At 42.1% G+C, this 26240-nt stretch overlaps 1 protein-coding gene across 1 annotated transcript in view; it reads right to left on the reverse strand.

The window, feature by feature from the left end:
* The window catches only part of LOC115075210 (SHC-transforming protein 4-like), an 89742-nt gene extending 67706 nt beyond the window's left edge, over nt 1-22036 (reverse strand). Inside the window, exon 1 of the mRNA XM_029575479.1 lies at nt 21326-22036. Coding sequence (XP_029431339.1) covers nt 21326-21871 — 546 coding nt within the window. The 5' untranslated portion in view covers nt 21872-22036. The remainder of the gene's footprint in view (nt 1-21325) is intronic.
* Between the last annotated feature and the right edge of the window lie 4204 nt (nt 22037-26240).

The following is a 26240-nucleotide window of genomic DNA, read 5'->3' on the forward strand; positions in this document are numbered from 1 at the left end:
CTGACCCTGGATTTTAAAGGATACGCGCGTATCTATTAAAATCCGGCGTACTTTTGTTTGCGCCTGGTGCGCGAACAAAAGCACGCACGGGCGTACTTTTATAAAATCTACCCCAAAATGTGCGTTAGTTTTTCGCATACATTTTTAATGCCAAGATTTTTTTTTAACTGCCAATGCAGTAAGCTAATGATATCTAATGCATCGGGAGTTAAAAAATGAGTAAAAACTGTAAAATGTGCGTTCGGCACAGGTTGAACACATTTTTATTGGGAAAGGGGGTGGAGGTATCCCTGACAGGCTACCCAGGTAACTAGCAGTAGTCACCACCACTACTTACCCATATAAATTCAGATTTATCCATCTATCTGGCAGCAGGAAGCAGCTGCCAGATAGATGCATAAATCAGTAGTTATACAACTATCTGATGCAAGTCACCGCTACTTAGCCTTATAAGTATTTTATCTGGCTAAGTACCAGTGAACCATGCCAGATAGAGAAGAAGAAAAAAGGACATTACTCCGCAAGAATAATTTTCGTAGTCAAACCAAAAAGGTCAGGGACTGAGGATACCCTCTGCTCCCCTTTCCCTTGGCCATGTTTCTCTGTTGGGAGAAAGACCCTCTTTTTGCTAAATTCTATCTGTATGTATATATATATATACATACATATATACTGTAAGTCCACTTAACCCTCTTTTTTGACCACAGTTCTTTTCTCAGGGTAGGTCCTGCACTAGTCTGCTAGAACTAAAGGAAAGGAAATTAATGAGTAAGTATAAATTTCACCTTCCTTTTTATCCTGCAGACTGGTCCATACAGGTGGGAATTACATGAGCAGTTCCTAGCCTGGGTGGGAGGCCTACTTCTAGGATTCTCATATTAGATGCCATGTCCTTTCCCCCCCCCCCTTAAAAGAACTAACTTCTAATATTCTGTCAATGTATTCTGAGATGCTCTTGTAGCTGCCGTACAAGTTTTTCCTAGGGTTCTATTCCACGCAGAGGAAACTGCTTGACCTTCGCCAAGTGTACTTTTAGGCTCCCGAATTTTGGCTTTGCCTTTAATACACAAGCTGCTGTCAATTGCTTCCTTAATCCATTATGCAATTGCCTTTGAAGTCACTTCTTTCTTGCAGGCCTCTGCAGCCAAATAAAACCATCCACTTGAGTTCTTACACTCATTAGTGAATTCCAGATATCCTCAAGGAGCCTTAAGTCTATCTTTTGATCAATGCTTGCGCATTCATAAAAAAACCTTGAATGACATGTCCCATTATTATCAAAATAATAGTGGGGCATATTGGATACCAGGATACCTTTCTTTCTTTTTTTTTTTTTTTTTTTTTTTTAAGGATTGCTCAGAAACACCCAGGAGATGGACTCCCAACATGTCCATGAGATGCTCCTCTATAGTGCTTGAAAGGAAGTAACAGTGGATCTCTTCCACAGTAAGCTCCTTACCAAGTCAAGGAGACTTCCCTCAGTGGAAAACTTGAGATCTTGACTCCTCAAAAGAATTGTTTCTTAACATGCAAGCGGGATGAGATAGGTTTCCTTTCTCTGTTCCTTGTAACAAGCCCACATTCTATAGGAAGTATTTTCCTTGTATTGCTCTTATGAGTTCACACACTCAGTCACCCTGCACATCACTAACATTTTCAGAAAGGGATACTGGAAGGGCTGATCAACTGCCTGGACTCTTCTCCTGGAATATTGTACTTTTCATAACACTGACCTCTCAGAGGACTGTAGGGCATGCTACATGGACCACTTCTGCCATACCAGCAGCCCTAATCTTATGTTCTTACCTATCTTCTCGATGTAGTTTATTCCTTACAGCACCAAGGTTGGCAAGAGAATATCATGCTCTTTTTGGTAAGAATTATTTGCCTAAAATCCATGAGAACACCTGTACAGTCCCCCTAGCTAAGTACAGGGAATGTATGGGCTTCTAGCTGATACATCCTACCAAGTCTGGATATCAGCCATTGGTTCTCCCAGGAAACCTGAACCTTCTGCTTCCTGCTTTTCCTTTTCTTGTTAGCAAGTTGCTTGTTTAAACACTAAATGCAGTTGACTCAATGCACTTCTCATGGTGGGCACCTCACCTGCCCTCTCATAGGGCCACAGCTCCTTCTGCAAGATCTTACCCAATCAAGACATCTGATATGTTCATTCTAATCTACAATCGCACGATCATGCCGTTAGCTCTGGGCACTACTGAATTTATAAGTTCACATCGAACAACTACAGGCCAGATACTAGTTCCTGATTCTTACAATGACTAATTTGCAGCCATTATTTGAAATTTTAGCCAGCTGGTGAAGCTCCCTGTATCTGGAAGGCTTACTGCTCATTGTCCGTTCCCCCCCCCCCCCCCCCCCAAGTATCCAGAGCTCCTGCTAACCCAAAGAGGGAGCCTCATTGCTGTGTTCAAGGGATCCAGGAACAGATGTTTGACCAATGCCTGGTCACAGAACTTGGAGAAAATACACAGGAATGGTTTTGAATTGCAAACCCTGAGCTTTATTATTTCTATTCAGACCACTGCTTTGGTCTGAATAGAACATCAGTCTTGTAATTTTTGTTTTAAACTGCACTTCGATTGTGCCAAATTCTGTTTATATGGCGTGCTAGATCTATTTGCCTCAGGAGCAACAGGGATCAAACATGCGACCCTGGGTGTTCAAAGTGAGGGGATTTTGCTATGAAGCCTCGGAAATTCTGCTGGATCTGACAGGGAGGATTTTCTGCTAAGCTCCCCTCTACTAGGACCAGTCCATACTACATTTCTCATACAGTAGGGAAAAAAAGAAACTGTACTAGAGGTCCCAGATTTTACTGATTCCCCTGCGAGGGAGTAACCAAGGGAACCCACACATACTCTAAGGTCCCTCTTGAACTTGCAATGACCAACACAGATGGGGGGGAACCGGCCAAAGGGAACCCCCTCCTTGTGTACCTTCTCTTCTTCTAGCCTCACCAGCTGTGAATCCACTGAGTCCTTATGTCCAGACCTACCTTTCCCTGCAGATCCTTACCTATGAGAAATGGTCAGCATGGCCTCCACCGAGGGATGCCAGCCTTATTGCAGGAGGTCTTGAAAACACAAGTGATCATACATAACGGCCAGGGAAGAAAAAGGAAAACTGTTTGAGCAGAGGCTTCTTCCTCCTCATCTGGGAGTTTTGAGCCTCTTTCTTTGCCCTGCCAGCTATGGACTTCATAGCTGAAGGTAACTCCCGCTTATCTGCTCCAATGTCCCACCCTGAGGAATTTTTCCTTCTTATGGGAACATGACCACTATCTAGTTGCATGTGGGTTAATAGGCCAGAAGAGTTACCAATGCTATCTCACATTGCTTTAAGTAAGGTACATCCAACACTGATTACACACTTTTTTTTTTTTTACCACTTTTATAATGGTCTGCCATCATTTTCAATTTAATTTGATTTTACCAACCTTTCTAGATAGCATCTTTCCTGCAGAGGGAAAGAAGAGCAGTAAATACAAATTCCTCTCCGATTACACAAATCCACAAGATCAACCAGAGAAGCCTACAGAGGATGCCTCCGTGTTCCACCTACCAAAACCATCAATCACAGCACCTTAAGAGAGCGAGCCCTTTCCACAGCAGGCCCACCGTAATGGAACTCAATCCCCCCAGATCTCAGAAATGAGCCATGCCTCCTAACCTTTAGGAAAAGACTCAAGACATGGCTGTTCAGGCAAGCCTACCCGAACTCCACCTAACACGCACCACCAATAAATACTCTTCACAGCAGCTGTATATATTGGACTCCATATATATATTGTACACTTGTATATAATTAACCTCCTCTATCTCTCTTTATTTTCCTCCACCCCAGTTCATCAGCCCCTGTTAATTGTAACTGCATCTCTTCATCACGTTTATTTATGTTCTTGGTTGTATTCTTCTTCTTCGCACCCCTGTTTTTATGTAAACCGACATGATGTGAACGATTTCATGAATGCCGGTATAAAAAAACCTTAAATAAAATAAATAAATAAATATATGGCATACTTGCCTTAATATACATAGGGGCGGATTTTCAGAGCCCTGCTCGCGTAAATCCGCCCAAAACCGGGCGGATTTACGCGAGCAGGGCCCTGCGCGCCGGGAAGCCTATTTTACATAGGCCTCCCGGCGCGCGCAGAACCCCGGGACTCGCGTAAGTCCCGGGGTTTTCGGAGTGGGCGTGTCGGGAGGCGTGTCGGGGGCGGGGCCGGAGCGCGCGGCGTTGCGGGGGCGTGTCGGCAGCGTTTTGGGGGCGGGTACGGGGGCGTGGCCACGGCCCGGGGGCGTGGCCGCGCCCTCCGTACCCGCCCCCAGGTCGCGGCCCGGCGCGCAGGAGGCCCGCTGGCGCGCAGGGATTTACGCCTCCCTCTGGGAGGCGTAAATCCCCCGACAAAGGTAGGATGGGGGTTTAGACAGGGCCGGGCGGGTGGGTTAGGTAGGGGAAGGGAGGGGAAGGTGAGGGGAGGGCAAAGGAAAGTTCCCTCCTAGGCCGCTCCGATTTCGGAGCGGCCTAGGAGGGAACGGGGGTAGGCTGCGCGGCTCGGCGCGCGCAGGCTATACGAAATCGATAGCCTTGCGCGCGCCGATCCAGGATTTTAGCCGATACGCGCGACTACGCGCGTATCTACTAAAATCCACGTACTTTTGTTTGCGCCTGGAGCGCAAACAAAAGTAGGCTGTTCGCGCTCGTCTGAAAATCTACCCCATAGTTTTCACTAATTTATGCCTACATATAAATATATGTGTATATAGCCTATACAAAAACCCCACACCAAAATTGTTTTTTCCTTGGCACAAGCAACAGTAAGAAGCAATTGAGCTTGTCTCAAGACTGGGTATCATTGCTTTTCCAAAGGTTCTGTCTTCCTAAGATTTTTTTTTTAAGAGCAAAAGATATGCCATACTGGGTCAGACCAAGGGTCCATCAAGCTCAGTATCTTTTCTCCAACAATGGCCAACCCAAGTCACAAGTACCTGGCAAATACCCAAACATTAAATAGATCCCATGCTTTTAATGCCGGCAACAAGCAGTAGCTATTTCCTATTGATTAATAGCAGTTTATGGACTCCTCCAGGAACTTGTCCAAACCTCTTTTTTAAACTCAGCCACATTAGCTGCCTTAACCACATCCTCTGGCAACAAAGTACTAAGCTTTCTAAAAACCAGAACCTGGCCAGGAGCTGGAATAAGAAAGGGCACTGGAACTTGGATCTCACTCCCCAGTTCCAGGATTATAATCTGCAACTCTGCATTTGAGTCCAACCCAGGGGATTACTAGAGTTCCAGGGAGGTAATCAGACAACCACAGTCAACTGCATAGCCTGCTCATTAGCACTTCTGCAACTCCTAATTGGCCTTGCCTGCTGGTTAGTAAACACCCTCAAAGGAATTTCTCACAGCTGAGAACTTGTTACTCCAATTACTAAGCAGGGCTACCTTTACTTGAAAGTGGTTCCCAAAGCTAAATGGGTACGATAGCTCAGGTAAAACATACCAACACTCTCTCATTCAAGCAGAAATGCTGATTTCCTCAGCCTTACTGTGCTGTCTTTTTCTTCAATTCCTGCTCATACCAGAGACAAATCAGGTCTTATGCTGGCTGTCCTGAGAGCCCACTCAGCCAGGGAAATCAGGACCTATGCCTGCCATCCTGGCTCTTTGACGGTTTTACTGGGCTTTTTGCTTTTACCATGATATTTCATGGCTCTTGCCTATTTTCCTGGAAGTCTGGATTGCAGCTCCTGCTGCTGAAGACACTACAAGACCAAGTTACTAAGAATCCATGTATCTGTTCCAGCACCAGTCCTCATATCTGCTGAGGCATAGACATATTGAGGAGCTGAGGCAGCATAGGCCTTTTATAGGGCGTGAAGTCAGCTCTTGAATTTTTGTCTCTGCCTCCATCTGCTGGCCAGATGGTGTATCCCACCTGTATATAGTAGAGTTGCAAGATGAAAAGGAAATCAGTATTTATTCAGGTAAGTGGTGGTGATGGCGGCTGCAGCCACTTATCTGGATACATCATTTATTAAGTGGCAACAGCTGCCAGCATTTCCCAAGAGCATTTAAAAAACTTTTTTTAACTTAAAATTTTTTTTATAGTGCTGGAAAAATTCCAGCTCAACCAGGGTTTACTTTTCCAGCACTAAAAAGACATGCTGGCCAGATGCAGTCTTTCTGCATAGGGAGATAATGTTTAATGTCCTCATTTGCATGGGATTTCCATGTGAGAATGCTAAGCAGAACTCCCGTTTGGAAACATGCATTTTCAGCATGCAAAAACTCCTTACTGCATTGGCAGCAAGTTATGCCCACAGAAAATGTATGTTGAACTGAGTGCAAAAAGGTGCAGTCAGCTGACCACACCTTTCTGCATTAGCCTGTTACTATGGGAGGGCAAGGGATAGGGAGGGGGGGGGGACTGATGGAGGAAGAAAGGGGAGCTTTCTTTTCCCCTCCCTACCAGATTAGCATGGATTACCTTTCTCTCCCTCCACCCCTGACACCCACTCTCTCTCTCTCACACACACATCTGGTGTCCAGTGGGTTAGCTTTTTACTTAATTGTTTCAACAGCACAGATGAGCAGAAAAATTGCTATCACTCACAACATTTGCACAAACAAATTTTTGTATAACATAGCTATCTGTTTGTGTTGTTCTCCTCCAGCTTACCCAAGTAACTAGAGTTTCCCCATTCAGCAGGTACCATGTTGCCACATCACAGGAACACAAAACCTTGATGCCATATTTTATTTATTTATTTATTTATTTATTTATTTAGAGACTCTTATATACCGCGGTACGTATAGATATACATCACCTTGGTTTACAGTAAACAATAAATTAGCAACAGGCTTTACATACAACAGGTTATACTGAAAGTAAACAAATAACACACAATAACACAAATAACACACAATAATTTTGAAGGTTTCTAGGTATAAGAGGTCAATATTCAAAAGAGTTTGTCCAGCTATATTCAGGACTTAGCTGGACAACCCTTGAGTTTTAAATATCCTGCTCTACTGAATGGCTACGTTTTAACAAGTAAGTCATTAACTCACTAAAACTTAGCCAGACAAAAGAAAAGACAGGGCAAGGGAGGTCTCACAAATGGATTAGATTTACCTGGCTACCACTGAATATCAGTGCTAGCCAGGTAAAAATATCTGGCTAACTCTGATTGGAAAACTAGCAAGCCTAAAGTTAGCTGGAAAACCAAACCCAAAAATCCCTAGCATGGCAAGCAGGTGCCAATCCTCTCTTAACTTGAAAAGAGAAGTTGGTCAAATCTCCACCTCCCAAACCCACCAAGGAAGACTACTGGGCTGAATGCTAAGTGCACAGAACTGACAGCTCCATGCAAATGAATTTCATTTATTCACTTCACTCTGGGTGAAAAGATCAGTGAAGGAAGAACCAATCTCTGTTCAGAATGGAGTAACTTTAGCTAGTTAAAGAGCCAGGCAGTGCACTAAAACAAACAGCTGGTAAGCTCATAATCATAGACCCACCTTATGCAGAAAGTGTGTCTGTGAAAAAACAAAATAAGGGAGCTATCACAAACCCAAAAAAATTCAGCAGTGCAGCCCAACTCATATTTATTCAAACAATATTCCCTTGATGCAGGCATTCTTCACTGAAATGCTGTTGTAGCTGGGGTCTTTTAGGGTGTGGGGGTCCTTTTTTGTGTGCATAATTATTCTGGTTTTGTTTTTCATAATTAGACACAAGTACTGCCTGAGGCAGGTTTGTGGTTATGAGATGCTGTGATTGTTGTGGCTCAGTACAGGCTCTTCATACACTTTTGGCCCACTTTCACCACTAAACTGAGCAGCTTGTGCAAAATGATTGTTGGTCATTCAGTAAAAAAAACAAAACAAAACATTGTGTCCATGAATTTTATGTTCACATTTTAAGAACTATTTCTGTTACATATGTACAGTGGGTCTAAATTATTACATGTTTGTGGTTAAGAACATGTGATTTGCCATACTGGGTCACACCAAGGATCCATCAAGCCCAGCAACCTGTTTCCAACAGTGGCCAAGCCAAGTCACAAGAACCTGGCAAGTACACTAACATTAAATAGATCCTAAGCTACTATTACTTATCAATTAGTAGCAGTTTATAGACTTATCCACTAGGAACTTAGCTAAACCTTTTTTAAACCCAGTTACATTAACTGCTGTAACCACATTCTCTGGCAATGAATTCCAGAGCTTAACTATGTGTTAAGCAAAAAAAAAAAAAAAATTCTCTGATTTGTTTTAAATGAACTTCTTGCTAACTTAATGAAATGCCTCCAAATCCTTCTATTATCCAAGCAATTAAATAACTGATTTACATTAACCTGTTCAAGTCCTTTCATGATTTTGTAGACTCTATCATATCCCCACTCAGCCATCTCTTCTCCAAGCTGATACCTCTTTAGCCTTTCCTCATAGGGGAGCTGTTCCATGCCCCTTATCATTTTCGTCACCATTCTCTGCATTTTCTCCAGTGCAACTATATCTTTTTTGAGATCCAGTGACCAGAATTGCACACAGTATTCAAGGTGCAATCTCACCATGGAGTGATACAGAGGCGTGATGACATCCACCATTTTATTTACCATTCCTTTCTTAATAATTCCTAACATTCTGTTTGCTTTTTTGACCGCCACAGTATACTGAGTTTCCTGGGTGGAAACTCCTAATATGGACCCTAACATTGTGTAACTACAGCAAGGGTTATTTTTCTCTAAATGCATCACCTTGTCCACATTAAATTTCAACTGACATTTGGAAGCCCAATCTTCTAGTCTTACAAGGTCCTCCTGCAATTTATCACAATCTGCTTGAGAATTAACTATGCTGCATAATTTTGTGTCATCTGCAAATTTGATCACTTCACTCGTCGTACCCATTTCCAGATCATTTAGAAATATATTAAAAAGCACTGGTCCAAGTACAGATCCCTAAGGCACTCCACTGTTTACCCTTTTCCACTGTTTCCTGTCTTTTACCAGTTTGCAGTCCACAAAAGGACATCACCTCCTATCCCATGAGTTTTTAATTTCTTTGAAGCCTCTCATGAGGGACTTTGTCGATCGCCTTCTGAAAATCCAAATACACCACATCTACTGGTTCACCTTTGTCCACATGTTTATTCACTCCTTCAAAAAAAATGTAGGAGATTTGTGAGGCAAGACTTCTCTTGGGTAAATCCATGCCGGCTGTGTCCCATCAAACCATGTCTATCTAAAGGTTTTGTGATTTTATTCTTTGTAACAGTTTCCATGATTTTTCCTGGCACTGAAGTCAGGCTCAACAGTCTATAGTTTCCTAGATCACTCCCGGAGCCCTTTTTCAATATCGGGGTTGCACTGGCCACCTTCCAGTCTTCAGGTATAATGGATGATTTTAATGATAGGTTACAAGTTAATTGTAATAGGTCTGAAATTTCAGACTTTCAAATTAAAGCAGACAAAGGTACACATAATTAATTAATATGCAATTTAACCAAGCCAATCATGATTTACATAAATATGCAGCGCTGGACACTTACAAGTGGTTGGCAGCCCCAGGCGTGGCAGCCTGCATCCCCAGCTTCCCCTGTCATTCCCTCTGAAAGTCAGTAGGATATTAATATCAGGACTGCCCCCCCCCCCCCCTGCCTGTGACTTCTTATAGCCTGTGAACGGTTGCCACTGAATCTATGCCATGCTATTTAGATAGGTTATTATCTGGCCAAGTGAAATACAGTTCGTATACTCCATACAGTCTCAAGTTTTAAGGCTATGCTTTATATTTTGTTTTAATTGTTAATGTAAATTCCTATCATGACTACTATTCAAACATAGAATGCAATTACAATATATTGCCTTGGAAATTGTAGCAGCAGAGGGCAAAACATAACTGCTCACCACACTTTGCCCATCTACTTCTTATAATTTGACCCACACCACCTACCTAGTCTTCATCATTCCTTCCGGCATATTATGATAAAACACTGGCACCCAGCTCCATGCCTCTGATAGCATGGCATCTAAAAATAGCTTTGCAATCGTGAATCATTGATGAGGTTCAGATGCACTGACTCATTTTAGTTAATTGACTGGCTCGGAGAATCTTGGTGGATTTGTTTCTGAAAGGCAAGGCACAGTGCCAGAGAGAGCTTGTGTCCATACAATTTCTGGATGACTCACACTCGGTGCACACTTGCCCAGAGGAGTGCGTCTTTTTTAAATGGCTTGAAAACCAATGCCTTTGATAAGGTGACTGACACTGCAAGGTTATGAGGAGTGTGTAACTGCAGTAATAAACACACTCTGTTTTTCTGCTTCCAGTCTCATTTAAAAATGTCTACTTCCACCAGAATATGCACATTTCTTCAGAGCTGTTCTATTAAATATTCAGTGTAATAAGCAATCATATGTATATAGCATACTGGTTAAAAAAACCCCAACTAATTCAAGACATAATCGCTTTTGCTGTAGGATTTACAGACTCACATAGCTTAGAATGGCAAAGGTTGTTCAGCCCGCAATAAAAAGAGTATACATCTAATAGAAAAAGATTGTTTTGCACTCAGCCTGGAGATAAGACAGAGGCTGGAAGGAGACAAAAGATGAGGGGAAAAGTGGAGGAGGTGCTGTATGTGCTGCACAAAGTAGCGCCCAGCTATTCATGCCCTACATGTTGTCCATTAATTCCCACATTCCAGCACTCAAACTGTAGCTAGTAAGGAGAGGCATACATGACTTCACATGTGCTCAGAAAGAAGCTCCTGTATGTTTAGGAACCTTTGTTTTCAGTTTTTATTTTGCCTGGGAATTTCAATGTTTTGCACTTTTTAATCACAAAATAAAAATGTATTTATATATTTAAAAATTCTTGTTAATTGTAACCCCAACCCAAAAACTGTATTGCCCAAAGCACAATATGCATAATAAAATAACAAACACAAAAATTAAAATAAAAAAAACCCCAAAATCACAACCACACATAAATTTAACAATATAAACAATACTGCATCTACCAAACCCACCTAGAATCTGCCAGCCACCCACTCCCCACATATCGCTTCCCACCAATACAATTCTCAATCAAGATTGGTAAACATCCAGGTCTTGACCTTGTCATAAAAAGTCAAATAATTCTTGTCAGCTCTATTTTACAAAGCATGGAGGTTATCACTAAGAATGCTTGTGCTCTCAGTCTGATTTTACTCGGAACTTGAAACGATAGAACTAATAACTGACCTTGTCTAGATCTCAGCTGACATCCTAGTACATACAACCTCAACTTATCCTTCAAACTTTTAGGCCCCGAGCACCTCACGGCATGAAAAGTTAATATTAAAATCTTAAACTCAATCTGGGACCTCCAGTGTAACTTCTGAAGCACCAGTGAAATAGATTCCCTTTTCGAACAACCTGACACCACCCTTGTCACCACATTCTGGACTATCTGCAGTCTATGCATGAACCTTACAAGGAAGCCCCACAAAGACTGTTACAGTAGCCCAGAATGAATACCCACAGCATGAATAAGCGTCTTAAAGGCTTGATTGTTCAAATAAAGATGCAGTCTCCTCATCAGCTTCAATTTCCAAAGTGCTGTAGACTATATGAGAAACACAATGTTCTAGCGTAAATCTAAAATCGCCCCTAAATCTCTCACAAATTCCACCGCTTCCGCCAACTCCAAACACATCTTCACTTGGATTGGCAAACTATCAGACATCACCCCATCCAACTTAAGCAGCTCTGTTTTATGTTAATTCAATATCAATTTATTCTCCACAAGCCAATTTAGAATTGTATCTATGGCAGAACTCAAATCCAAGACAGTCTGTAACCTATCCCTCCCCAATGGTACCACAATTTGAACATCATCTGCATATAAATATCCCCTCATCACCAACTCATCCAATAACCTTCCCACTGGACACAAAAGATATTAAACAAATGTGGGGAACAAGTAAACCTTGAGGGACCCCACACTCAAATGTAATAGCAGAAGACAATTTTCCATTAACAAAAAAAGACTTAATTCACTGCAACACCCTCCCAACAATACCTAACATAACACAGTCTCAATAATATCCGATGATCCACCAGGTCAAATGCAGTGGACAAATCCAATAATAACAATACCCCTTCCTGATCTTTGTAAATCCAATGTAATATACCATCACTGAAAGAGATTAAAACCATCTCTGTACTATGACATAACCGGAACTCCTACTGAAAAGAGCATAACCCACCTGTCTCTTCCAAAAAAGATGTTAACTTCAAAGTCACTGCTTTTTCCACTGGTTTTTCTTCTGTGTGTTATATCAGTCATGTTTCCACTAACTTTAAATTCCCAGGCAAAATAAAATAAAAACTGAAAATGAAGGTCCCTATGCATGTTTGAGTCATCGCTGGTGTCTCGTGTGCTGCGAGATGCTGAGAGCAGCTCCCTGGTATTGGTATGGACCGAAGCATCAGGCACTAAGGACTTTTCCATGGCTCACCAGATCAGGTCTGACAGCACACCAGTCAGGAAGACACTGCTTTAAGAGCTTGCTCAGTAGATGAATCAGTCAACATAGGTTACATGATGCAGTGTTTGTTGTTATAAATCCTAGACCAGGGGTAGGCAACTCTGGTCCTGGAGTGCCACAAACAGGTCTGGTTTTCAGGATATCCACAATAAATATGCATGAGATAGGATTATAGACAGTGCTGGGGAGGAGCCTGCTGTCGTGGTACATGTGGGCACCAACGACATAGGAAAATGTGGGAGAGAGGTTCTGGAAGCCAAATTTAGGATTTTAGGTAGGAAGCTGAAATCCAGAACCTCCAGGGTGGCATTCTCTGAAATGCTTCCTGTTCCACGTGCAGGTCCCCAGAGGCAGGCAGAGCTCCAGAGTTTCAATGTGTGGATGAGACGATGGTGCAGGGAAGAGGGATTCAGCTTTGTAAGGAACTGGGGAAACTTTTGGGGAAAGGGGAGACTTTTCCGAAAGGATGGGCTCCACCTTAACCAGAGTGGAATCAAGCTGCTGGCACTAACTTTCAAAAAGGAGATAGAGCAGCTTTTAAACTAGAACAAGGGGGAAAGACGACAGTCACTCAGCAGTGCATGGTTCGGAGAAATGTATCCTTGAAGGATACTAATGAAACAGGAGAGTTAGGGCATCCCAACAGAGAGGTTCCATTAAAAGCAAACATAGTTCATATGCCTATATGTAAAAAATCACTAAAGCTAATGATTTCCGAATTATCCCAAACAACTAAAAAACAGGTTGGTAAAACAAGCAAAAACCACACTTTGAAATGTCTGTATGCCAATGCCAGAAGAAGTAAGATGGGAGAGTTAGAGTGTATAGCAGCAAATGATGACATTGACATAACTGGCATCACAGAGACTTGGTGGAAGGAGGATAACCAATGGGACAGTGCTATATCAGGGTACAAATTATATCGCAATGATAGGGAGGATCAACTTGGTGGGGATGTGGCACTTTATGTCCGGGAGGGTATAGAGTCCAACAGGATAAAGATCATACAAGAGAGTAGGGATGTGAATCGGATCCGATATCGGATCCGATTCTGGTTCCGATTCACATCTCTATAGATGTGAATCGGATCCAATATCGGATGTGAATCGGATCCGATATCGGATCCGATTCACATCTCTACAAGAGAGTAAATGCTCAGTAGAATCTATATGGGTAGAAATCACATGTGTGTTGGGTAAGAGTATAGTAATAGGAGTATACTACCGTCCACTTGGACAAAATGGTCAGACAGATGATGAAATGCTAAGAGAAATCAGGGAAGCAAACCAATTTGGCAGTGCAATAATAATGGGAAATTTCAATTATCCCAATATTGACTGGGTAAATGTAACATCAGGACTTGCTAGAGACATAAAGTTCCTGGATGTAATAAATGATTGCTTCATGGAGCAATTGGTTCAGGAACCAACAAGAGAGGGAGCTATTTTAGATTTAATTCTTAGTGGAATGCAAGATTTGGTGAGAGAAGTAACTGTGGTGGGGCCACTTGGCAACAGTGATCATAACATGATCAAATTTAAACTAATAACTGGAAGGGGGCAATAAGTAAATCTGCAGCTCTAACACTAAATTTTAAAAAGGGAAACTTTGATAAAATGAGGAAAATAGTTAGAAAAAACTGAAAGGTGCAGCTGCAAAGGTTAAAAGTGTTCAACAGGCTTGGACATTGTTTAAAAATACAATCCTAGAGGCGCAGTCCATATGTATTCCGCGCATTAAGAAAGGTAGAAGGAAGGCAAAACGATTACTGTCATGGTTAAAAGGTGAGGTGAAAGAGGCTATTTTAGCCAAAAAAAATCCTTCAAAAATTGGAAGGATCCATATGAAGAAAATAGGATAAAACATAAGCATTGTCAAGGTAAGTGTAAAACACTTACCTTGACAATGCTTGACAGGCGAAGAGAGAATTTGAAATGAAGTTGGCCATAGAGGCAAAAACTCATAATAAAAACTTTTTTAAATATATCCAAAGCAAGAAACCTGTGAGGGAGTCGGTTGGACCATTAGATGACAGAGGAGTTAAAGGGGCTCTTAGGGAAGATAAGGCCATTGCAGAAAGACTAAATGAATTCTTTGCCTCCGTGTTTACTAATGAGGATGTTGGGGAGATACCAGTTCCAGAGATGGTTTTTAGGGGTGATGAGTCAGACGAACTGAACGAAATCACTGTGAACCTGGAAGATGTAGTAGGCCAGATTGACAAACAAAAGAGTAGCAAATCACCTGGACCAGATGGTATGCATCCTAGGGTTCTGAAGGAACTAAAAAATGAAATTTCTGATCTATTAGTTAAAATTTGTAACCTATCATTAAAATCATCCATTGTACCTGAAGACTGAGGGTGGCCAATGTAAGCCCAATATTTAAAAAAGGCTCCAGGGGTGATCCGGGTAACTATAGTGAGCCTGACTTCAGTGCCAGGAAAAATAGTGGAAACTATTCTCAATATCAAAATCGTAGAGCATATAGAAAGACATGATTTAATGGGACACAGTCAACATGGATTTACCCAAGGGAAGTCTTGCCTAACAAATCTGCTTCATTTTTTTGAAGGGGTTAATAAACATGTGGATAAAGGTGAACCGGTAGATGTAGTGTATTTGGATTTTCAGAAGGCGTTTGACAAAGTCCCTCATGAGAGGCTTCTATGAAAACTAAAAAGTCATGGGATAGGAGGCGATGTCCTTTCGTGGATTACAAACTGGTTAAAGACAGGAAACAGAGAGTAGGATTAAATGGTCAATTTTCTCAGTGGAAAAGGGTAAACAGTGGAGTGCCTCAGGGATCTGTACTTGGACCGGTGCTTTTCAATATATATATATAAATGATCTGGAAAGGAATACGACGAGCGAGGTTATCAAATTTGTGGATGATACAAAATTATTCAGAGTAGTTAAATCACAAGCAGACTGTGATACATTACAGGAGGACCTTGCAAGACTGGAAGATTGGGCATCCAAATGGCAGATGAAATTTAATATGGACAAGTGCAAGGTGTTGCATATAGGGAAAAATAACCCTTGCTGTAGTTACACGATGTTAGGTTCCATATTAGGAGCTATCACCCAGGAAAAAGATCTAGGCATCATAGTGGATAATACTTTAAAATCGCCGGTTCAGTGTGCTGCAGCAGTCAAAAAAGCAAATAGAAAGTTAGGAATTATTAGGAAGGGAATGGTTAATAGAACTAAAAATGTCATAATGCCTCTATATCGCTCCATGGTGAGACTGCACCTTGAATACTGTGTACAATTCTGGTTGCCGCATCTCAAAAAAGATATACTTGCGATGGAGAAGGTACAGAGAAGGGCAACCAAAATGATAAAGGGGATGGAACAGCTCCCCTATGAGGAAAGGCTGAAGAGGTTAGGGCTGTTCAGCTTGGAGAAGAGGCGGCTGAGGGGGGATATGATAGAGGTCTTTAAGATCATAAGAGATCTTGAACGAGTAGATGTGACTCGGTTATTTACACTTTCGAATAATAGAAGGACTAGGGGGCATTCCATGAAGTTAGCAAGCAGCACATTTAAGACTAATCGGAGAAAATTCTTTTTCAGTCAACGCACAATAAAGCTCTGGAATTTTTTGCCAGAGGATGTGGTTAGTGCAGTTAAGTGTAGCTGGGTTCAAAAACGGTTTGGATAAGAAGGAGAAGTCCATTAATGGCTATTAATCAATTATACTTAGGGAATAGCCACTGCTATTAATTGCATCAGTAGCATGGGTTCTTCTTAGTGTTTGGGTAATTGCCAGATTCTTGTGGCCTGGTTTTGGCCTCTGTTGGAAACAGGATGCTGGGCTTGATGGACCCTTGGTCTGACCCAGCATGGCAATTTCTTATGTTCTTATGAGATATATTAGTATACAATGGAGGCATAGTCATTGTGGACATCCTGAAAACCAGACCCGTTTGTGGCTCTTCAGGAATGGAATTGCCTATCCCTTTTAGCTCAATACGAGAACAAATAAGAAAAATCCTACATACTGTGACAACCTCGAGTTAAGTTTTTATTTATTCTTGATATCCAGCAATTCCACATACAGTATATCAAAGTGGAACACAGAAGTATAATACAGACATTGTCTTTGTTCTTGACTGAGCACCTATTGCCCTCAAGATTTTGTCACTTGTGTAGTCCAAGAGAAGATTTATATATGTGCAAATAATGTTCTAGAGATCAGGTTTTTGATAATTAGAAACAAGTATCAGACATCATTAAAGTGAAGCCCAAATCTGACATGAAAGAACTGACTGTGACAGAGTGAACATATTCTTTCTTCAGATCAGTATTTCCCAGTCCTGCCCTGGAGGCACACACAGCCAGTCAGGTTTTCAGGACTGCCACAGTGAATATGCATAAGATAGATTTGTGTGACCCAGATTTTCCTGTCGCTAATATTTTTCCTTATAATTGCTGTTATAGAGAAGTGTTGTATTTTGGAGTCCTCCCCTTGCTTTATCCCCACCTTTTTGTGGGATTTGACTCAGGGATATAAAATACCCCCTGAGCATGAGCAAAGGGTCATTGCCTCTCCCCAAGAGGAATGATCAATACATGATCTTTGCTGCTTGTAGAGTGTTTTGACCAAGAGAAGCGATTTGGAGAAGAGGAAAAAGTGGAAGATGTTTATATTTTTGAACCAGTTCCCAAAAGCTAACCTTGGTATCCGGAAGGGCTGGGTTTTAGATCTTTTGTTTTTGCTACCAGCAAACAACAGTAATGGGAGATTGAGACAATTTTTTGGTCTTTGAGATTGTGGAAAAAAGATCTGTGGAGTTGTCTATTTTTGAGAGCTATCTTGAAATATCTTTTGAACATGAGGTTTGAAATATCTTTTGAACATGAGGTTTTTGTCACCGTTTTTCATGCTAGAACTACAGAGACTACGCTGCCCTCCAAGGAAAAGGGATTTTGGAAGTGGATGCTGGTACAGGTGTAAGAAGAAATTCTAGGAGATTTACCATGGACAAAAAGACTATGGTGTTTTTTGTTTTGATTCTGCTGATGTTGTTAATTTTTTCTACATGGACTTGGATTCTTATTTTTTAACTTTTATTTGAAAAACCATTACTGGACTCCGTGGTTATATGGGCTACTAGTACCCAAATGGGAAGATTTTTTTCCCCCCACGGAAGACTCCCTGCCCAGTGATTAGGACAGGTGGGGTAAGATTTCATTTGGATGACAGTCTCCATGATAGCACCAAGGGCCCAAGAGGTTATTCCCCCCCCCCCTCCCCCTCAGATGAATCCTGGCATTGTAGCTCCCCGGTTTCAGCCAACAAGCCAACTGTGGATCCCACTACATTTGCATACCCTAGGTCTCCAATTTGTGGATATCCAGAAAATTCGACTGATTAGGTGTGGCTCCAGAAGAGGGTTGGGAAACATTACTTTATATCACAATATGGAATGCTTGAATGATTTATTTCATAAAGCCCAGAATATTAGGAATATACTTTATTTTTTAATGTAAAAAAGAAAAAAAACATTAAATAGAAATTTAACCAGTTGCGGATATCCTGAAAAGCCATGGTTAGTCAGATTTTCAAGATATCCGCATTGAATATGCATGAAACTTTGTATGCAGTGGAGACCTAGCTCATGCAAATTGATTTCATGAGTATTCATTGTGCATATCCAAAAAACCAACTGGTCATGGGGTTTCCAGGAGACATCTGGGAACCACTGGTTTAAGGCTGGTATCACACAACCATTCTAACTGTACATCACAAAAATATTTTTGCATTCATGTTACACATAACCCATGAAAAGATGGAAGGCTTCTGGCGCCTAATTCACTAATCTTTTTAGCCCACAGATGCAGAATGGGAAGGAGCTTGGGAGTCAATTTTTTCAAACATTTATGTGCTTAATTTAGACCCTTTTGAAATATGACTAGAGCTGAGCACCTAAATTTAAAATTCTAAAAAGTAGCTGGCTATAGGCAGAACCATTAAAAAGGGTGGGCAAGGCAGGCACCAAGCCAAGGAAAGCATGAGGGCATCATAGTAAGCTACAATATGATGTGTTCTCCGTGAGGCGTTAGCAATCTGTTGTCAATCTGTTAACAGAGCTCTGTAGAGAAAGCTGGGAGTTAGCAATCTGTCAGAAAGCTCTATTGTTAAAGCTGGTATTTACCAATCTATAGTTATTTAGAATAGTTGTGGGTGGATCCTTGGACCAGTGGCAGGTGACCACGCCCTCGGGGGAAATCCCAAGAGGAATCACTGGTCAGACTTAGTGTAGGAGACAGACACACACTAGTTCTTTTATTAGACAATATAGTAAACCACCAGAGGTGGCAGTAGTGAGCTGGAATCACCCGGCTAGGCTGTAGTTCCTCAGGTACTGGAACAGCGATCCCAAGATGGCTGAGCTGTAGAGAAACTAAGAAAGTGAGTAGGCAAAGCATGCGGCGTTCAGGAACAAGTCCTTGAAGATAACACTCACACAATAGTCTCTTAAGGCAGCCCAGGAGTTGGTATGCATTAGGCCCTCGAGGAGCGAGCACCTGGACCCAGGAAAAGTTCTGAGAGATAGATGGAAACTCACAATGTTGTAAGCAGCGATGACTTCTTAGCAGAAGTGGTATTCAGGAGCAAGTCCGGGACGTGGGCCCTCGAGGAGCGAGTACTGGTACCGGACTGCGACCTGAAAAGAAAAAGAGAGAGCGGGGCCTCCGAGGAGCGGGTACCTCTAGTGAAGTCCGAGGAGGCAGAGTAGCTGGGTTTGCGGAGAGCGAATCCCATCCACAGCGACCAGGAGGAAGTGAACCCTTGCTAACTAGTCTTGTTAGCGAAAACTGAGACCTTAAATATCTGGAGCTGGTGACATCATCTCAGGGGGACGTCTCTGAGGTTCGTGCCAATGCTGGTACATCAGTCGGGCCGCGCACACGCCCTTAGATATCTGGTCAACATGGCGTCTTGCAGCGTCGAGCCGGTCTGGGAACGCCGGAGGACAGCCTGGAGATGCCTCAGCAGCTAGCCTTCCATTAACCCCGAAGGGAGTCGCCAACGAGGTAAGGTGGGCGGAGCAGAGATGTCGGACAGCGACGGACACAACACAATATCATATGGCCAGCTGGCCATGTTCTTGAAAGGAGAAGGCAGCCAGCCACATCATTGGAGAGGGACCAGCAGCAGGAGCATCAGAGGGGTCCTGTCCTGGAAAGACACTGCAACATCAAAGGGGGACCCTCCTTCCTCTCCCAGACTACCTGAGGCAGCAATTAGCCCTGTGATAGTGCTAGCTCCAGGGATGGAGTTAAAATGGGGGGAAAAGTTAGGCACTAAATATTGATTTTCATTGCTAGGCACCTAACTTAGGCATCTACATCTAGGCAAATGAATTGCAGGCCTAAAATTAGGAACATTTTCAGCCAAAAACTTAAGGGAAACTGTTTGGCTGAAAATTCACCTAAAATGTAGGCACCTAACAGAACCACTGAGAAAACTGACTCCCCTCCCCTCCCCCCTCCAAGAATCAGACCCTAAAAATCGTTTGTATTGATATCATTTGACTAATGCCATCACTGTATCCCAATTTTTCTGTTTGCCATTCATTGTCTTCTCCCTCTGGCTGTAGCAAATGATGTCCGGTCAGCCCCACGCTGCTCAATAGTGACAGCCCCAGGGCAGCGAAGCAGAGCTGCTTGTAGCTTGACCTGTGTACACCAACAGGATCAAGATGCTTTTTTGACAGAGGGATAAAGTAAAAGAACATCAAAGTAAAACAATGCATTCTATTTTCTTTAAACCCCCCCCCACAAAACACATAATGTAGCCACATTTTTTAAATAATTTGAAAAATAGATTATGGAAGGATGAGAAAGAATGCTGACAAACAAAAAACACACTGCATTGGTGGAAAGTGCTTTTTCTAAGTATTTATTTCAGAGAACTGCAATGATGAAAGGTAGTTTCTGATCTATAAAGGAAATGTTAGCTAGGTATGTATTTACAGTTAGAGGTCTTGAGAGAATGAAAAGGAAAAAGGGCTAGACATTATTAAAAACATACCAGTTTGGAGGAATAGCCTAGTGATTATAGCAGTGGACAAACCAGAGTTCCCTCTGAGGAGAGAGAAATACCTACAGTACCTGAACGTAATCGCTTTTAAATGCCTGAAAAAGTGGAATATAAATAAGCCTATTTTTGTTTCACTAAAACCTGAACAAATGGATAGATAGCGTGTGCATCAATGCTAGTCAAAAAGAATTAGAAATCACCTTCATGCAGTATGCAAATCTGAATGTTTGCTATTAAAATTAAGGAGATAGCTTTGAATACAATAATTACATCGATGCCTTCTCCTCAATGCTGACTCGCTTCATATGTTACATTTTACAGGGGCGGTGTGAATTCCTTTTTTTGTGTGCACTGTAAGGAAAATCCCTCTGCAAACCCATTGCAGCAAGAGCTGGAACGCTTCACCTCGTGCACGATGTCCGTTCCCTGGCGGCGCGCGCAGAAAGGCAGCGCTCTCTCACGCCACCTACAGGGGGGGGGCGCTAAGATTTCCTGCGGCAGCCCCGAAAGACAACGAACCCAAACGGCGAGGTGAACTCCGGGCATTTCAGCACCGCCTGATTTTCACCTTAAAAAAAGAGCCGAGAAACCAGTGCGGCGAGCTTTCCCGGAAGCCCCTCCGTGGTGTCTCCTGAAGAGACTCCTGCCGCTTCCGCATTGGTTTCCCAGCCCGATACAGAGAGAGAGAAAACTTACCCGGACGTGGTAGGTCAGGCCGGCCTCCAGGGCGCGGGCGGCGGCGGCGGCGGGCAGAGGAGGGCGCACGTCCCGCCGGCTCGCGCAGGCCGAGTCCTCCCTCGGCGGCCGCGCGCGCTCTGCTGCGGGTTCCACTCGCGCCTCCGGAGCCGCGGACACCGAGCTCGCGCAGCTGATTTCCGGCGGCGGGGACGCGCTCCTCTCCGTCAGCTTCACTCTCGCCCCTTCTTTGGTGCCCAGGGAAAAATGCCTGAGGCTGAGCAGCCCGGCCGGATTGGACAGTTTGATGTTAGCCATCTTCGGCAGCAGAGTGCAGAGGGCGCTGGAGCTGTCCTCGGTGCTCAAAGGGGCATCTTCCAGGGGGAAATCGGGGCGAGTTAAGGAGCCTTTGATGTTCAAAGGAGTGCCTTGGGTGCCTTCCTCTAAGGAAGTTACGGAATCGTTCCGAAATCGGCTGTACTTAGCCCTGTGAAGCATTCCCGGGGGTCTGAAGAGTCCTACATAGAGTTTGTGTTCACTGAGGCTGTGAGGGGTCCGCTCTCGCATAGCCTCGATGGTGCTACAAGAGGATGCTGTTGCATAAAGTGGCTTTCTCCCTGAATGACGGGCAAACTGAATGGTTCAGGAGAATATTAAAAAATTAAAAACCTCAGAAATCTAGTACTGAATTCGCCCTTCCCCACCTCCTCCAATGATGCCTTTAAATTTAAAATCAAATCACAGGTGAGAAGTGAGTAGATATTTTGTTGAGCAGTCGAGGGAAAAAAAAAACCTGCCAGAGTAGTTTAATGAGCTTGAAAAGATGCTGTAGATGACCGAACTTAACTTTCGCCTCTCCAAAAAAGGCATGAAAAATGTTCTTTGTTTTCAGTTGCACCTACTACAGCATTGATCTAACTAGAGAGAAGAAACTATGCATACTGTGGTAGCCCTGACTGCAGTACAAACTCCTGAAAGTCAGTTAGTTCAGTGCAACGGAGGCAGATTCTCAGAGATAAACTGGAGTCTGCACTTCTCCTTTTTGGTCACTTTTTTGATGCCCAACTGAAATTCTGTTGCATCAAAATCCTGTCATGTCTTTTCTTCTGATAATACAGACAAAAATGGAAGAAATAGCTGATCTGGGGGCCAGAACCAGGGTTGACTTTCCAGATCTTCTAACGCCCTCAGTGCAGCTCTCCAGAAGAGCTCTTGTCTTCCAGGAGCTTCAGCTGGAATGTGATCCCAGAACTGCAGACAGATTCATAAAACGCTGCTACGGTTTTTTTGTGGCCGCAGTCCCTCTTCTAGCCGTTTTCCAGGCTGGCTTTGAAGCCCGATCACAGCAGCAGACGGTGCGCCCGAGAAAGATTTTAAGGCGATGGCAATTTTGTGAATGAACTTTTCTGAATGAATTGCTTCCTGCGCGTGTGCACGCTCATAAATCTGTGAATGGAGCAGAAAAGGGGCTGCGTTTGACTGACAGTCCCAGGGGTGTTTAATTTCTGACCAATCAGTGCACAGACTGACTCATCCACCATAAATACACTAAGTTCAGCATCCCTGGGAAGCATAGCGCTTGTAAAAGAGTAATAAACACACATGAACGTTTCATCTGCCGATGACACTTAGGCGCATGATTGAAACCCAATCAATACCTATATAATCTTTTGGTGGTTTGTATGCAAATGTTTTATCATCCATATACTTACGGAAAAATGCAGATGTAAAACTGTGCGAGATAGTAGCAGTAGCAAAAATAAAATCTATTGGCCCACTGATATTAGAACATATATTGTAATGCAGTCCCTCTGGGAAAATGCCGTACATCTTTCCTAGAACCGGAAATCTTTTTTATTGACTGTTGGTTCAATCTCCGCTCCAATGCAACTTCCTGATCCTATCAAATTTACTCTGAAGATATGAGACCTGCAAGAGGCTAGGCACACAGGAAGCAAAAGTATGAGGAGGCATGTAATCTTGTTTAGTTAATTCAGCTCTTGAAATTCCTGAAATAGAAAAATCTGCTCCCATTTGCTTTCAGCAAGGTAGTTCCAAAATGTCCTGCTTTTATTCTAACACCAAAGAGTATTTTTTTGTCTCTTTCCAAGCTATTTCCAGGCAGCATCTGTCTATCTGTTGTCAGAATAGGTTACATTAAAATTACAGTACTGACATTATTATAATATTTTTTTTTCTAAGGAAGATGATGATCCAAAATACTCCAAGTATCAGCCATTATGTGTTGACTTTGATTTTTTCAAATAGGAGAGGAACTCCTCATGCCTAATCTCCTATATTTATTCATATATCTTGTGAATTATGGTATATTCTTCCTTAAAGAGACACTTCATGCTGAAAAACTTTTTCAGCAAATGCTGTATTTTGACAATTCATAATAAATCATTGCTGGAAGCCAGATGCTGGTCAGTAATAACTTGCAATTTCAAGAAGGAATTTTCAGACAGCTGGTGCAGGGGCAAGCTTATTTTTTCTTCCATTGCTGATGGGGCAGAGGTAACTAAAAATAATCTACTTTGAAGTAACATGAAAAAGCAGAATATACATTTTAAAAGGGCTGTTCAGTGTGGAGAAGAGACAACTAAGGGAGGGATATGATAGAGGTCTACAAAATCATGAAAGGACTTGAACAGATTGATGTAAATTGGTTATTTACTCTGCCAGATAATAAAGGACTAGGGGGCACTCCATGAAGTTAGCAAGTAGCTCATTTAAAACAAATTGAAGAAATTATTTTTTTCACTCAGCAAATCTATGGAATTCATTGCCAGAGGATGAGGTTATGGCAGTTAGTGTAACTGGGTTTAAAAAAGGTTTGGATAAACTCCTAGAGGAAAAATCCATAAACTGTTATTAATCAATAAGGAATAGTAGCTTGAGATCTATTTAATGTTTGGGTACTTGCCAGACACTTGTGACTTGGCCTTGGTCTGATCCAGTATGGCAAATCTTATGCTTTTATGTTCTAAAGTTAGTACATTATTATTAAGAAGAAAGGTAGCTGGCTTTGGGTAAGGCCCCACTGAGATTTTAAGTACTCAGCATTAGATTTCTCTAAAATTCATTTTTAGCTAACAGTAAAATATTAGTGGGCAGCAACTCATTGTCCAGTAAAAACTTATAAAGGACTGTCAAACCACAGTATTTGTTTTAAGTTTACTTAGGGAATAGCCACTGCTATTAATTGCATCAGTAGCATGGGATCTTCTTAGTGTTTGGGTAATTGCCAGGTTCTTGTGGCCTGGTTTGGCCTCTGTTGGAAACAGGATGCTGGGCTTGATGGACCCTTGGTTTGACCCAGCATGGCAATTTCTTATGTTCTTAAAAAAAAAAGGGCATTTCAGTAAGAAAAACCTGCTTTTAACTTGGGGTGGGATGGGGGAGGGGCTGTGGAAAGATTATTCTCTTATCTAAATTTATGGTTTTAGTATTTTAACTTTTCAAAGCCAAAACTGTGATTACACATTTGAAGGAATTCTCATCTGTATGAAATTTAAAATAACATTACCTATCATACCAGTTTCTGAAAACTAAAGATCAAGTCTAAAAGTCAATTACTTTATCATTTTAATTTTTTTTAATCTTCTTCAATTTTTTAACACCCTTCCCAGATGGCATGCCCATGTAACTCTGGAGAAACTTTGCTGACCCAAGGACTAGAAGGACACCTCCTCCAAGCTTTCAGGGTCATTCGTCATTTTGCAATAGGCCGTTATTGCACGTGATAATGCCGTAACATGCGCGATAACGGCCTATCGCAAATCACGTATGCAAATTAAATATGTATTATTAACAAGGAGGAGTTTAGGTGCAGGTTTAGGGAGATTTGGGGCTGCCAGCACTGTGTGCGATAAACTATCACACACTAGAGAGGGCAATTTCATGGGAAATAACTACACCTTTTCCCGGGTTGCTACAGGGGTGACAATGACTAGCATGGCTGATATTGTCACATGGTTACCATATGCTGCAAGGCGGCCGGCTGCTCATTTGCCTCTCCAAACCCCTTTTTCTACCGCAGGCGATCATTTCACTATAATTATAGCAAAATTATGAATCTAGGTCTATATATGCAGCACCACTCTTTGTCTGGCAGGGGCAACAATGAAAGTAGTCATTTTTCCTCAGCCATTAGCGCAGCACCTATGCAGCATTTCAAGGCATAATTGGGAGTAACTAAGTACGGTTATTAGAAAAGTTTAGAAGAGAGCATATCGATCTAATAAAGACCTGTTACTTCAACCTACTATGCAACTGCGAGAACCACAGTTGGGTTTATGTGCTTCTTTACTCCATTGAATCAAATGGATTTGTGGAAAGTATCAAGACACATTGTTCTATATTACAATTAGATCAGGCATTCCATTCTCATCCCATAATTCACGTTTAAGAGAGGTTGGAATGTCCTGGATCAAGTGTTTTGTGGTGCAATAGATTCAGATGGAATATTAGAAGAAGATAAGGAACATTTCAATGTGAGATATGTTCAATTTGCCCCCACATGCATGAGGGAGATGCATTTGAGCCATTTTCGATCATGAGTTAAGACATTTTGAGACTCCAAAGGGATAGTGTATATTATATAGTGCCCTTGTGATCTGAATTATGTAAGACCAAAAGTTATCTAAAACAATGAGTTACAAAACATCAAGTTGCATTCAGCATCAAACTGGAAGCTTCACTTGTTTCTTATTACTTACAGACTCAACATTCATTTGAATCTTTGAAGTGTTTTGTATTAGGAAAGCCTCATGAGAATATTTGTGGTGGTGATTTGATTGGAAGTTAATGAAACAAGACCACCACTGGATATTCTAGTTATTTATTTATAAGATTTATGAATCGCCTTCCAAAACTTAGAATAAGTCTTTCCAAAGTGATGTACAGCAAAAGTAAACAAACTAAAACAGTGCAC

The sequence above is a fragment of the Rhinatrema bivittatum genome, chromosome 13 (genome assembly GCF_901001135.1).
Source record: "Rhinatrema bivittatum chromosome 13, aRhiBiv1.1, whole genome shotgun sequence".
In the NCBI taxonomy this organism is placed as follows: Eukaryota; Metazoa; Chordata; class Amphibia; order Gymnophiona; family Rhinatrematidae; genus Rhinatrema; species Rhinatrema bivittatum.